This window comes from Pristiophorus japonicus, chromosome 1 (genome assembly GCF_044704955.1).
Source record: "Pristiophorus japonicus isolate sPriJap1 chromosome 1, sPriJap1.hap1, whole genome shotgun sequence".
Lineage (NCBI taxonomy): Eukaryota > Metazoa > Chordata > Chondrichthyes > Pristiophoridae > Pristiophorus > Pristiophorus japonicus.
This window is the reverse complement of record NC_091977.1, coordinates 325,423,003-325,438,787: the sequence shown is the minus strand read 5'-3', so window position 1 is coordinate 325,438,787 and position 15,785 is coordinate 325,423,003. Positions and strand designations below refer to the sequence as shown.

Genomic DNA, 15,785 nt, shown 5'->3' with positions numbered 1-15,785 from the left:
GACCTCTATCACCTTGAAGGACAAGGACAGCAGGCGCATGGGAACACTACCACCTCCATGTTCCCCTCCAAGTCACACACCATCCTGACTTGGAAATATATCATCGTCGCTGGGTCAAAATCCTGGAACTCACTACGTAACAGCACTGTGGGAGTACCTTCACTACATGGATTGCAGCGGTTCAAGAAGGTGGCTCACCACTTTCTCAAGGGAAATTAGGGATGGGCAATAAATGCTTGCCCAAATCCGCTTCTCAATCTTCCTCACAGCCATGCTTCACCACAACAGTTGATAAGCTCCCCGTTGGAGTGGAACTAAACTACAGAACCAGTGAGAAGCTGTTCAACCTTCGCCGTCTCCAGGCCAGGTCCAAGACCACTCCAACCTCTGTCGTCGAGCTACAGTACGCGGATGATGCCTGCGTCTGTGCACATACAGAGGCTGAACTCCAGGACATAGTCGATGTATTTACTGAGGCGTATGAAAGCATGGGCCTTACGTAAACATTAGTAAGACAAAGGTCCTCCACCAGCCTGTCCTCGCCGCACAGCACTGCCCCCCAGACATCAATATCCACGGCGCGGCCCTCGACAACGTGGACCACTTCCCCTATCTCGGGAGCCTCCTATCAACAAGAGCAGACATTAACAACCAGATCCATCACTGCCTCCAGTGCGCCAGTGCAGCCTTCGGCCGCCTGAGGAAAAGAGTGTTCGAAGACCAGGCCCTCAAATCTACCACCAAGCTCATGGTCTACAGGGCTGTAGTAATACCTGCCCTCCTGTATGGCTCGGAGACATGGACCATGTACAGTAGACACCAAGTTGCTGGAGAAATATCACCAGTGGTGTCTCCGCAAGATCCTGCATATCCCATAGGAGGACAGACACACAAACATTAGCGTCCTCATCCAGGCCAACATCCCCAGCATTGAAGCACTGACCACACTTGATCAGTTCTGCTGGGCAGGCCACATAGTCTGCATGCCAGACACAAGACTCCCAAAGCAAGTGCTCCACTCGGAACTCATCCACGGCAAACGAGCCAAAGGTGGTCAGAGGAAACGTTACAAAGACACCCTCAAAGCCTCCCTGATAAAGTGCGATATCCCCACTGACACCTGGGAGTCCCTGGCCATAGACCGCCCTAAGTGGAGGAAGTGCATCCGGGAGGGCGCTGAGCCCCTCGAGTATCGTCGGCGAGAGCATGCAGAAATCAAGCACACGCAGCATAAGGAGCGTGCGGCAAACCAGGCTCCCTGCCCACCCTTTCCCTCAATGACTATCTATCCCACCTGTGACAGAGACTGTGGTTCTCGTATTGGACTGTACAGCCACCTAAGAACTCATGCTAAGATTGGAAGCAAGTCTTCCTCGATTTCGAGGGACTGCCTATGATGATGATGGTTAAATGTTGGCCTTGCCAGTGACTCCCATATCCCAGGACCGAATAAAATAAATGTGGCTCAGTGGGTAGCATTCTCACCTCTGAGTCAGAAAATTAAGGGTTTAAGTTCCACTCCAGGAACTTGAGCACATAATCTGAAGTATGTTACTTGATAGAAATTAAAAATAAATTTCAGACTCTGTTTGTGATGTGGTAACATTTGTACTTGTTGAAGGTGGCAGAACGAGGGCTTTATTACTAGAGGCATAGGGGCTGAAATTGCCCTTTTTAGCACCCCGGGAGCCACTAACAGGGCACAATTGCCTGAAGATAGTGGCGCGCCCCGTGACTTGTGCCCGGACTGCACGCACCCGGTGATGACGTTATCGTCATGCATGCTAACCCCTTTGCACCCTGCAGGGGAAATTTCCCCGCGACCCCGCTTTGCGGGGAGCTGACATCCGCTAGGGGCGGCACGTAAAGGGGAGACCCTGGGCGCCTCGGGCCGCCTTTTTCTTTTGTCGGCCCAACAATGGCGGCCCTCATCTGTACTGCCATCATACAACCCAGCACTCTTCTTTCGTGCCTGGCTGCTGGCCCAGTCGAGACTGTCCCTGGTGGCCCAGTAGTGGCCATCAAATGGCTTGCTGGGTCTGCAGCGGCCCTCTCCTTTAACTGAGGGGCATCCGCGTAATGCTCACCTCTTCAGCATGCCGTTGAACTCAACATCACGTGATGCCTTGGGAGCGCCCCACCAACAAGGTAGAGCACCTGAGACAGCTCTCTGCCTCATTTGAGGGGCGCAAAGGGCAGTTCCACGTTGGGGGCGAGACTTCCGGCCTGGCCAATAACTGACCTGGTACCGGAAGGTTACCACTCCCAGACGGTGTGCGGGGCAATTTCGGCCCCATAGGCTTAGAAATTCGGAGCTAACAGGGTACAAATGCATTAGTGCCCGAAAGCGCGCTGAAAACGACTCGTACCGTATTAGGCGGGAGTTTAGCAGTGGCGCTATGGCACTGTGACCTGATCTTCTGCGACCGGAGATCAGATGTCATCAACGTGCACATAGCCCCATTAACACCCCGGGCCCGAAATTCACTTCCGTCCCCTGCAGTAGCACCGAGCAAAAACACCGGCAGCTGCAGGAAGCGTGGATCGGATGGCCAACCGCTACATGGGCGATAATTAAAGACGAGGTGGCTGAGGTAAGTTTAAAAAAAAACTTACCTTTGTTTTCACTGTGTTCCTCCATTTTCTTTGTGGGGTCCTGCCTGCAGTCGCCCAGCAAGTGTCGGTCTGTTCGCACGGCTCCCCTGCTCCCATGTTGGTCCAGGTAGGTGCTTTTTCAATTGCAGAGCCTGCAACAATGGGCCTTTCCCTTTAAGGATGGGAAGGGTTCTTTGAACGTGACAGTGCTACATGGATCAGTATGCAGTGCTGCTGAAATGTGTGCCCCGTTCGTGCTCCAAGAAGGAAATGGAGCACTTGACTTAGTGTTCCACTTCCTTCCATGAGAGGGCGGAAACACTAGCGCCTGGCGCTAAGTTTCCCACCTCTCAAAAGTTACCGTCCTGAAACGGGACAATAATCAATTTCTCCCCCGTAGAGTACAAAAGCAAGGAAGTTATGCTTAACCTATATAAATAACTGTTTGGGCCCCAGCTGGAGTAATGTGTTCAATTCTGGGCACCACACTTTAGATAGGGTGTCAAGGTCTTGGAGAGAGTGCAGAGGAGGTTTACTAGGATGAGCGGCTTCAGTTATGTGGAGAGACTAGAGAAGCAGGAATTGTTCTCCTTGGAGCAAAGAAGGTTAAAGTGTGATTTAATATAGGTGATCAAAATTATGAAGGGTTTTGCTAGGGTAGATAGTGAGAAACTATTTCCACAGGAGAGCTGACAACCAGATGATACAGATTTAAAATAATTGGCAAAAGAGCCACAGGTGAGATGAGGGGAGTTGTTGTGATCTGGAATGCACAGCCTGAAAGGCGGTGGAAGCAGATTCAATAGTAACTTTCAAAAGGGAATTGAATACTTAAAAAGGAAACAGGGCTATTGGTAAAGAGCAGGTGAGTGGGACTAATTGAGCAGCTCTTTCAAAAAGCCGGCATAGGCATGATGGGCCGAATGACCTCCTTCTGTGCTGTATCATTCTACGATAAGTTGCTAAAATAATTTTTTTCTACTGTGCAGTGAAGGCGTCGCGAAGCAGAGGCAGACCAGGCTCATCTCATATACCAAAACACAAGAAGGAATCGGACTCCCGCGGCAGAGATAAAACAACTGATGAAGGTACGCTTTCTCACGGCGTTGAACTTAAATGAAACATTTATCGGGGAATTCTTTCTCAATTTAAACTAGAATGTGTAGAACTTTTTTTTCTGATACACAACAAATGAACAGACAAGAAATAACACAATCCTTGCTGTGGTCGGAACAGTAACACACAGTTACAGCATAAATAATAGCCACACACAGGTGATACATGCTGTGTTCAGTCATTGTGTTGGATGCACAGATATATATACAGGTTGAACCTCCCTTATCCGGAACCCTCGGGACCTGGCCTATTCTGGATAAGGGATTTTTCCGGATGAGGGGTGGTACAGGTACTGAGCAAGGGGATATCAGGGCTGGCTGGCTTGGGGCTGGGAGAGCGGGTTCCGTGAAAGAAAGGATGCGCTTATTTGCACTAGCAAAATGCTCTGATTGGGTCACCATGATCACATTACCTGATTGCTGATTGGTCCCCTTGGAGGATAAGACACACCCAGCAGTTTCTCTGGAATGTTTAATCAGAACCGCCCAGCCAAGTTTTGAGTGACTTTGCAAAGTGTAATTCAAGCTCCAGCCCAAGTTCATGCCCCCACAGCATAAGTTCATGATCCCCCCCCCACCAGCCTAAGTTCCTGACCTTTATCCACCCGTGCCATAGATGGGGCATTGTGTGTGAGCCACGGATTGTTAACAGGTTTATTAGGTATGAAGTGAATAGTGACAGTGTCGTGACTTCCCGATTTCATCCACTCCAATGATGTCCCTTGTAACACACGCACTGAGCTTTCCGAGAAATCGGGTGTGGGTGCAAAGGGGGTTGGAAGAATGTGACCTGTCTTCCCTGAGTTCCCTCTCTTCCCCCCCCCCCCCGCCCCGATCCCCTCTCCCATGTCCCCTCACTCTACCCCAACTCTCTCTCTCTGTCTCTTTCTCTCTCTCTGCCCCACTCTCTCACTCCTCCCAGTCTCGCTCACTCTCCCCCAGTCTCTCTCTCACCCCCTACCCCCAATCTGTATTTCTCCTCCTAATCTCTCTCACTCTCTCTCTTCCCCCCAGTCTCTCTCTCTCTCTCTTTCTCTCTCTCTCTCTCCCTCCCCCAGTCTCTCTCTCTCCATCAGTGTCTTTGTCTCTCTCCCCCAGTCTCTCTCTCTCTCTCCTTCCCCCAACCTCGAGCCCCCGAGTCTCTCTCACCACCCCCCCCCAGTCTCTCTCTCTCTCCCACCTCCGATGTTTTCTCTCCAACAGAAGGCCGTAAAAATGGTCGTGTAGATAATCACAGCGATATTCTAGGCAAAAGTCCTGAAGCTAATCCAAAAGCTAGAATGAGCTCTATGCGGTACAGCTCCTTACGATACAGGCTCCACTTCCGGTTTCGGGTTCGACGAGTCTGCGCATGCGCAGGAGGATGTGGGCGGAGTCCAGGTCATGCAGGCTCAGAGGGACGCTCAAAAAAACTAGTGCAAATAATCACTTTGTGAAAGAAACTGCTCTTGGGGAATGGGGGAGCTTTTTACCCAGCATGCACAGCGGCAGAGAACGTGCCCTATCTCTGGGATTGAATGCTGGGATGGCTCTGTCCTGGGTGGGGTCCTCTTCCACTATGCATGCTGGGTAAAGAACTCCCCATTCTACTGAGAATTTGTACAGTAAATACAATGACCATTTTGAAAAGAAGAGCACCTTCAAAACAGGGGACAGCTGATGGCAGTCCCTAAGATGTATGTAATTTACAGGATTCACCATACTTTACGCCAATTTATTCTCTGGCTGTTGGATTCCCCCTTTGGCATTTCCAAATTAGTCTCCTGTAGGGAGGCAGCTCCAGTGAGGAGGCCATACAAGTGTTTTGAGACTTGTATCATTGCCATTACTCATGACTTCCTCACCCATCCAGTCTCCTCATGTGAGGGACAGACATTTCTTTCACAGCTGGAGGCAAGAGGAATATCTTGCATATATTGTACAAAATATTAGACGAATTGCACAATCTGCAATTCATATTGAACAGCCCATTATTGCCTCTGCGATATATGGAGCTTGCATAATCTCCCTGCCTTTTGAAGAACACAAATGGGTCGGATTGTGTGGTAGACTTTTCCAGTAAGTTTACACTTCTAAAGTCATTATATTTGATCACTTTTGGTATAAAGTCTTATAACTCGTATATTTACTTGCATCACCGTGGTACTAAAACGACCACCATTTTGGAACCAAAGAAGGGAAGCTCTTTTAAATTGATGGAAAAAGAATTCTGCGTAGCATGGCGGTACACACAGTCTTCCTTCCAAAGGGGAGAGGTAGGCACTTTGTCGACTCAGACATAATAGTACAACTATGGTTGCGAACCCTCCAGAATTGTACTGGTGTCTCCAGGAATTGAAGATTAATTTGCCTACCATATGCGGTGGCTGGAGTAACGAATGAACGATAATAAATCAATCAATCAATCAATGATAAAACATATGGAGGGGTGATCCAGAAGCCTGCACTGACAACCGATGAACCTTTGCTGTGATTGAAGCCCTGGAACTGTCAGGTGTCAATAGGTGGGTTTAATTAAATGGTCTGGCTGTGCGCTCTAGAATCATAGAATGGATACAGCACAGAAGGAGATCATTCAGCCCCTCATGCCTGTGCCAGTAACATCTCTTTCATCTTAAAATGCAGCCAGAATGTCTCACTTCAATTCTTGATTATTTGGATCGTACTTTGCAATGAGGAATGCACCTCTTTCCCGCGTTTAAAATGGAGCCGGAACGTGTGCAGCTCAGCGAACCAGCTAGGAGGGGTCACAGCAGTGACAGGACATCTAGAGGCCATGGGGGATGGGAGGGGTAAGGTAGGACTTAATGACAAGAACTGGCTGAAATACTAGGTTCGCTTAATACGATTTAAGCAGCGCCTTTGTAGATGATGCCGATGGTGATGACAAAAGGTCAGCGCACCACTCGCCTGATCTAGGTGGCTGTCTAGGATATGCGGGGATGGTGTGAGTTAGGGGGAGTGGGGTGGTCTCTAACCCCCTCCCTATTTCTAAGTACCCACTTGTCTGCATGTACCAGGCGGTTGCACTCTTCCTGAGCTGCTTGATCACAGTCATGCTACAGTGAGCGGTGGTCAGATACCTCCCAGTAGAATTAGGGAGAGAAAAACTATTGGAACGGGGTTGAGTGTCTACCAGCTGTGTGCACACAGCTCTAGTCAACTGACCCGAAGCAGCCTGAGATAAACCATTCCACCCTACCAACATACCCAAACACAGGGCCAACTTTAACCCTACTCGCTCAGCAGAAACCTGGCGGGTGAGCAGTTAAAATCACCCTGGCTCTTACCTGTCCGAAAGCCGCCATGATCGCAACATTTGCAATTTTAACCTGCTCTCCTGAGCAGGCAGCAAGGACATGCTCCCAGAGCCAACAGGATCTTTCTTTACATAGGTATGTTGCGGCCCAATGACATCATTGAGACCTGACTGTAATTTTAGCTTAGGCCTGAGCGAGGAATCCAGCTGGAGTTAAAATCGGGGTATATCTGTGGCGTGGGGTGAAACCAGGAAACGGAATGAGGAGGAGGAGATGTACCTTCACTGGAGAGAACATATCCTTGCAAAAAACTCTATATGTATATAATAGAAAAGCAGGTGGTTTGAGGCTTGTGCATTTTCTCAACAACCAACCTGATACTCAATACACTTTCGACACATCTGTAGACAAATATTATATTGGCTATTCTATTTTCCAATATCATCCAGCAAAATAAAAATGTTGCTGTATCACAAGAACTGGGATTACCTGTCATGTGACATATTTAGCTTGGGCTTCAAGCTCCACAGTGTTTCAAGTGGAAAATAATAACTGGACAAAGTGATTATGAGCTTTGATATAATCTTAGGAGTTCTTCTGATTTCTACAAAAACCACTCAAACTTCTCATATGGTTGCAGTCCAGCGATTGTGCTATATTCTTGTAAGACACCTTTAACCCATTTGTATTCTATACATTTTTACATATTTTAGCTTTTTTTTGTTTGTCCTTGTATTTATTGGAAAACAATGTTTAAAGCTTTCTTTTAAAAGAAAAATGGTGTGGCTACTTTAAGATGGTTTAGATTCATTACACAGTGCAGTTGAAGACATAAGCATGCACAGAGGAAAGAGAAGCTGATTGGATGGAAGTGCTATGAAACATTGGGACCAAAATTCAGGTATGCCAAAAAGCTGGCTCACCTATGATTTTTTTTACCTGTTTTTTCCGCCGGGAGTGTTGAGGCGGCTGTCCGATCCATTTTCAGCACTTAGAAGATTTTTTAACGTTGGACCGGAAGTCATAATGGGGCGGAAGTGCAGCGGTAAGTCATGCTGAGGGGCGAGGTTGGGAGCGGGATTGAGTCTCCGCTGCTGTCACTCAGCGGCGGAGCGGTGGTGACGTCACTGCGCCTGTGCATCACCACGCTCCTTCCCCTCCATTAAAGGGGAGAGAATCGGGGATTTTTTAGCTTCGGCCACTGACCTGAAGAGGGGTGTGCCAGGCTGCCTGTTGAAGGCCCAGCTGACCTCGGGGGAACAATAGTCCGGCAGACATGGAAGTCGGCCGTCAAAAAATATAAGATGGCAGCCGCGGCATTCGGCCCTCGCCTTTATTGGCCGCCGCACCGCCAGGGCAGAGAGCGAGCAGACAAGGTGCACCAACAGAAATAGCTGTCAGGGCACCATCCAGCCACTCGTGGATTTCTTCAACTAAATTTGGGGTGGATTAAAATGGAGGTGAGGGATAGCAGTGGTGCACGCTTTGATGCTGCGTTTGTGGCAGTTGGCAGCAGCGGGGTGGAAGTGGGGACAGGCTGAAAAATCCCCGACCCGAATTTGGATCGTGGCGGCCAATGGACTCCAACTCAATTCCGCTGCATGGCCGCCGCAAAACGACGGAAACGGACCATATACAGACCCTGAATTTCGGCCCCATTACCTCCAAAATCTGTGGTTTGACTGTGTGTCTGTGTGTGTGTGACACACTAAATTAATTAGTACAATTTCTAATGTTGGTTAATCCACTGGGCATCAACTCTACTTTTGACAATTGAAAGTCTGTTAACATGAGTCTGGTTCATTGAGAATTTCTGTTGAGTCACAATGACAAAGCAATTTTTTTAAATTCAAAGTACAGTGGTGTTCTCAAACTAAAAATAAGCCAAAGAATACAACATTCACCATATGTTTCCTCTTACGATTGTCTCCACCTTTCTCCTGAAGGTGCTCAGTCATGTTGCTGTGGGGTCCCTTGGGCTCCGGCTGCCCTCTGCCCTCACTCTAGTGGCCATTCTTCATGTGTGAGCCTAGCTAAAGTGTGTCAGCAGGTTATTTATCCATGGGGCTCATCACAGACCAGTTCGATCCTGTTCTCACCTGATATCCATATTTCTGGGCAGAACGGTCGAGCTTCCAGAAAAAAATACTGGTTGGTTTTCCAACCCACCTTGCAACCCAATCGCAACACCCCTATTATCCCTTTGGTTAAGATCAGCTAACTCAACCTAAACTTGAGGATACCCATCTTGGAACTGTTTGTAACACCAACCAGCCATCCAGCCACAGGCCTAATTAATCAGATCTTCTAGCGAAGTTAAGTGTCAATTATATACCAATTTGCATCTCATGGACCTGGCCTAAAGATGAAAAAGGTTATTAGGAGGCCAAGAGTCTTTGACGAGAGAAAACTGGGGAAAATCAGGGAGGAAATGCATTGTTCACAAAACAGGCTACTGGAATCAATTACATTCTTATTGCCAAGTAAAGAATGAGTTTAAGAATAACAACACTGACATTTTAAATGATCGCACAGTCACTGGATCAGAATTGAGAAAACGCACAACATGACCAGATGCAAGCTATCAACATGTTTTCTTAAAAGTAAATATTCCTGCTTATTTTGTTGTCACCTATCTTGTTATGTAACTAATGCTTTTTGATAGGATGTGTCTTTTTAATGAAAAACATGTATTGTTACCAGTATTGTGATGTATCTTGTGTAGTTACACCTTTACCTGAATGCCAAGGATCTGTTTGGAAGCCTCAGTTCTAGCTGCATAACCTAGGTTACGCTTTTTCATACAATCTGGGGAAAAGGATGGTACATTTTTCCTGTTGATTATTTTCATGGCGATGAGTCCTGTGCCCACTGCTTTGTGTGTGAATGAATGTATGGGGTAAGTGCCAGATCTCTGCTCTGCTGCTTTCATGTTGCTGTCTACGTCAACGTACAACTTTGGTGCCTTTTATCCGTTTGCCACTCGGTTGACACTAAAATAACTTTTCAAGCGGCAATGTTGAATTTATTACACGACTCAATTCTCTCCGTTTATTGCTGGTGCAGGGAAATCGACCTTTTTAGGTTTGGTAAAACCAACAAACTAAACCTCACTCTGGCTGATGGACATCAAGCCATGAAAATAAAGAAGGGAAATGGATGAATGGAAAGGATTAAGCCAATACATTGAGCTGTGAAGACTTTTGTCTTGAGATTATGTACAACACAAAGACTGCTGCTTTATAGGTCGTGTCACTTCCTATTACTTTCTTGTCATATTTCAAAAAAATAATATTCCTGTAGCTACAGCCCTAGCAAAGTAAATTCATCTGTTGGAATATGTAGGATAAACTTGTAATGAATATATTGCAAACAATTATCTTGCAGTGTGACTGTCTTGATTAGGGGCCAATGATTTAGGCACAATGCCACAATCCTGTGAAAATCTTGCAAATTTTGACATTGACTGCATAAAGCAGCATTTTCTGCCTCAGTGGCTCAATTTACATAATTGAGAACAGATGTTGAATATCATTTTGTCGAATGATACAGCACAGAAGGAGGCCATTCGGCCCAACCTGCCTGTGGCCGGATCTTTGAAAGAGCTGTCTAATTAGTCCCACTGTCCCCACACCACCTGCTCATTCCTGCAAAATTTCTCTCACTTTTTTTAGACAATTTCATAATTCATTAGCTGGTGTCATAATTGAGATAAGATATAAGAGAAGAAATAACAAACCAGACTCCGAGTAGATCAAGTGCTAGCAAATCACTTGCTGCCACTAACTAATCACTTTCTCTAGTCAGCAATGCTGGGTTTGCCTCAGTCAGCAGAAAAAGTTGCCCTCCTACCATGAACTCCGTAAGTATACATGGTACAAAAAAACGTGTGCTCTGCAATGTCAAAGCTGCAATCTTTATTTGAGCTTTGAGACACTGAACATAAACTGCTCAAATGTGCTCTTAATGTTTTGAAATCATTTGAAATGCCCTCTAATCATTCCAATGTGTTATACAGGTATTCTGATAATTGACTGCACCTTTTTTCTTCATGAAACTGGCAGTGTTAACACTGCAATGGCTAATCCTTCACGGAGGACATCATTATTTGTGGCATGTCCTAGACATCAATATTTCCAGAACACCCACTGTCTTACAAAAAGGGACCAAGAATGGAGTAATATCCCCTAATCAAACAATGATGTCTACATTGAAGTAATTCCAAATCAGTAATCTCATTTCAGGCTATGGACAATGGCTAGAAACCACTTCATTGGTCCGTGATGTCTTGTGCACACATTGATAGATTGTCCCTCTTGTTAATCATCTCACGTAGGCTGTAAAGTGCTTTGGGACATCCTGAGGTGGTGAAAGGCACTATATAAATGCAAGTCTTGTCCTTCTTTCTTTCTGTCTTTTCTTTTCTATTATTCTCTACATCAGTAACGCCAATTTGCAATACTAATAAATTAAAAACACAACTTTGATTCTGGGTGCAGTTGTACTCATTGATTTTTTTTAGATTAATTCTGTTCCATGTTGTTCATCTTCACAATCTTATTGCTCATGGCCCATGTGATCTCCTGGACTGGGTTCCATTGCCTGAGGGGGGTCAGAGAGGAATTTTCCAGAGTAGCGTTTTTACTTACTGGCGCTGTTTTTTCTGCCTCTCCCAGGAGATTACATGGCTGCGGTTTGGGGGGTGGGGGGATGGGGCTGGTGGTTTTGGGTGTCGAACATAATGCTCTGGCACCATAAGTGCAGGGCAGGCTTGATGAGCCAGCTGGTCTTTTTCTGCCCGGCAATTTTGAATTCTTTGTATGTTTGTATAATAGCAAGAAACAGCACTCTTCAAAATTGACATGAAGACAAGAGAATCCCATTTGCTTTATTGAGGACTACAATCTAAACCAGATCATTGCCTTTGCACATGATCGTGTACACTTTCCAGCAAAGGTTTACTTTGATTAAAGGTTTATGCAGTTAAGCAGTTAATAAATATATCAATACATCCTTGTTCAGGAGTCTGTTCTGCCCCAGTTCAAGGGAACGTACTTTCACTAATAGCCGATCACTTTCTCCGACTACATGAGCCAGTTTACATTAGAGGAATGTGAGGCTTTGAAAGAAAAGAGAGATGGAAAAAAAGAAGGTTGCAACATTTCTAGATCCATCTTCAGAATTAAATCATGCATTAGCAGGATATCCACCTCTTTAAAAATAGAGCGATTTTCCATTTCTGCAGTTCAGTTAATCAAATTTCAACAATTAATAAGAGAAGATGCAAAGAAAATTAACCCTCAGCCAGTACACCACTGTATCTGATGTTCTTTGCTGCTGTAACTCTCATGGATGCCTTTGATACCTCCAGACTTGACTATTCCGATGCTCTCTTGGCCTGCCTCCCACCATGCACCCTCCGTGAATTGAGAAAACTCGGCTGCCCCTGTCCTAACTCGCACCAAGTCCCATTTACCCATCACCCCTGTGCTCACTGACATCCATTGGCTCCCAGTCCGGCAACACCTCGATTTTAAAGTTCTCATCCTTGTTTTTAAATCCCTCCATGGCCTTGCCCCTCTCGATCTTTGCAACCTCCTCCAGCCATACAAACATCTGAGATATCTGCGCTCCTCCAATTCTGGCCTCTTGTCCATCCCTGATTTTCTTTGCTCCACCATTGGTGACCGTGCCTTCAGCTACCAAGGCCCGAAGCTCTGTAATTGCCTCCCTAAATCTCTCTGCCTCTTTCTCCTCATTGAAGACGCTCATTAAAATCTACCTCTGGCCAAGCTTTTGGTCATCTGTCCTAATATCTCCTTCTGTGGCTCGGTGTAAAATTTTGTTTGATAACCCTTCTGTGAAGCACCTTGTGACGTTTTACTACGTTAAATGCGCGATATAAATGCAAGTTGTTGTTGCTAATATACTGCACACCACTCCAGTTCTTGTAAAATAAACACTATTATCACTTGAACCTTCTTGGGATTTGAGAGTAAAATAAGCACTCGAGACCTATTTTTGCATTTTATTCCCAAAGCCGCACACTTGTTCCTGTCAGAAATCTTAAAATATACCTGCCATTTTCAACACAATGCGATAAATTGTTGGACTTAAAATCTGTGTAGTACGTGTTAATCTTCAGAAGGAGGCAAGTGGAAACAGGTTGGATTTCATTCAACCAGAAAGGAGGCCTCTTGAACAGAAAAGTGCCTTGACAGATCAGCTTGCTTGTAGGTGGCGATGAAATTAAATTAAACTTAAGCATCATTGAGTTCCTGCGCTGTGAAGTATTTCAAAAAATTGGCATTCAAGTTCATTGTGGGCTGCTGCCAATCTGCTGGTTCCATCCCTCAGTAAATAAATTGTACTGGTAACGCTGCTGGTGGGTGGGTGACAATTTACAGAGATAGATTTAGGCGCTTTTGTACAAATGTAGTGGTGACAAGCTATTCCAGTGTAAGAATCACATGAGTAATGGACCCTTTATACAGAACTATTTCCACTTTAAAACGTCCGAATCACTGTCAGCTTATAGTGTCCAATACTACACCACAGAAATTATTATGCGCTCCATTATGGACTCTAGTTCTTCTACAACTGTACAGATCCAGTTTACTCACCCTCATACTCACTGCCAGGCCTTCTAAGATATATTGCTTGCCTGAAGGGTGACACATGTAGATGATCCTGCTCAGGCAGCGCTCTCCTTTTGTAAAGTGGTCCTTTGAGGTCAAAATCCCCAGGCACTGCATCAGAGACAGGATCTGTGCTGGTCCCTCCAGGCAGCAGGTGCAATGCTCTTCAGCTGCCACCACCATCACCTTCTCCTCCTCACCTGTGCACTGTGACTCACCTCCTCAAGCCCCACTAGCTTTTACAGGATGTCTATATTTTGTGTTGATACTTGTGAAAAGGGAGACAGGGGTCGTGAATCTTTCGGGCTTACTATTGCTCTGTAAATTTATGTACAGTTTTCGTCTACTGTGCACAGTTCTGTTCTCCATATAAAAAGGGATAGAGGCACTGCAGATGGTGCAAAAAGATTCACAAGGATGATACCAGAACTGAGAGGTGGTAACTATCAGGAAAGACTGAACTGGCTTTTTTCTCTAGAAAAGAGAAGGCTGAGGGGGTGACCTAATAAAAGTCTTTAAGATTATGAAAGGGTTTGATAGGGTAACATAGAGAAGATGTTTTCATCTGCAGGGGGGGAAGGCTCGTGTGGAGTATAAACAGGAAACTATAGACCAGTTAGCTTAACATCTGTGGTTGGGAAAATGTTGGAGTCCAGTATTAAAGAAGCAGTAGCAGGACATTTGGAAAAGCATAATTCGGTCAGGCAGAGTCAGCATGGATTTATGAAGGGGAAGTCATGTTTGACAAATTTGCTGGAGTTCTTTGAGGATGTAATGAACAGGGTGGATAAAGGGGAACCAGTGGATGTGGTGTATTTCGACTTCCAGAAGGCATTTGACAAGGTGCCACATAAAAGGTTACTGCACAAGATAAAAGTTCACGGGGTTGGGGGTAATATATTAGCATGGATAGAGGATTGGCTAGCTAACAGAGAACAGAGAGTCGGGATAAATGGTTCATTCTCCGGTTGGCAACCAGTAACTAGTGGGGTGCAGCAGGGATCAGTGCTGGGACCCCAAATATTTACAATCTATATTAACGACTTGGAAGAAGGGACTGAGTATAATGTAGCCAAGTTTGCTGACTATACAAAGATGGGAGGAAAAGCAATGTGTGAGGAGGGACACAAAAAATCTGCAAAAGGATATAGGCTAAGTGAGTGGGCAAAAATTTGGCAGATGGCGTATAATGTTGGAAAGTGTGAGGTCATGCACTTTGGCAGAAAAAAATCAAACAGCAAGTTATTATTTAAATGGAGAAAGATTGCAAAATGCTGCAATACAGCAGGACCTCGGGGTACTTGTGCATGAAACACAAAAGGATAGTATGCAGGTACAGCAATTGATCAGGAAGGCCAATGGTATCTTGGCCTTTATTGCAAAGGGGATGGAGTATAAAAACAGGGAAGTCTTGTTACAGCTATATAGGGTACTTGTGAGGCCACACCTGGAATACTGCGTGCAGTTTTGGTTTCCATATTTACGAAAGGATATACGTGCTTTGGAGGCAGTTCCGAGAAAGTTCACTGGGTTGATTCCGGGGATGAGGGGGTTGACTTATGAGGAAAGGTTGAGTAGGTTGGGCCTCTACTCATTGGAATTCAGAAGAATGAGAGGTGATCTTATCGAAACGTATAAGATTATGAGGGGGCTTGACAAGATGGATGCAGAGAGGATGCTTCCACTGATGGGGGCGACTAGAACTAGAGGGCATGATCTTAGAATAAGGGGCCGCCCATTTAAAACTGAGATGAGGAGAAATTTCTTCTCTCAGAGGGTTGTAAATCTGTGGAATTTGCTGTCTCAGAGAGCTGTGGAAGCTGGGACATTGAATAAATTTAAGACAGAAATAGACAGTTTCTTAAACGATAAGGGGATAAGTGGTTATGGGGAGCGGACGGGGAAGTGGAGCTGAGTCCATGATCAGATCAGCCTTGACCTTATTGAATGGTGGAGCAGGTTCAAGGGGCCATATGGCCTACTCCTGTTCCTATTTCTTATGTTCTTATAAACACCGGCATAGACTAGTTGGGCTGAATGGCCTGTTTCTGTACTGTACATTCTATGTAATACTATGCAAAATATATGATGGTAATTGAAGTTGAGTGTATGCCCATGTGAGTATAGGGACAGGAGTCCAACGCTTTAGTCCTGAGCTTGAGAATGGCTTGCAGTTA

At 45.6% G+C, this 15,785-nt stretch overlaps 1 protein-coding gene across 7 annotated transcripts in view; it reads left to right on the top strand.

Annotated features, from left to right (window-relative positions):
- Positions 1-15,785, top strand: part of col14a1a (collagen, type XIV, alpha 1a) — a 285,165-nt gene that overhangs the window by 34,387 nt on the left and 234,993 nt on the right. For all 7 annotated transcript variants that reach the window (XR_011594955.1, XR_011594954.1, XM_070888840.1 and 4 more), the window contains one exon: positions 3,585-3,683. Coding sequence is in view for 5 of the 7 variants with exons in the window: in XM_070888840.1 (XP_070744941.1) it covers positions 3,585-3,683 (99 nt within the window). In the remaining 2 variants the exon portion in view is untranslated. The remainder of the gene's footprint in view (positions 1-3,584; positions 3,684-15,785) is intronic.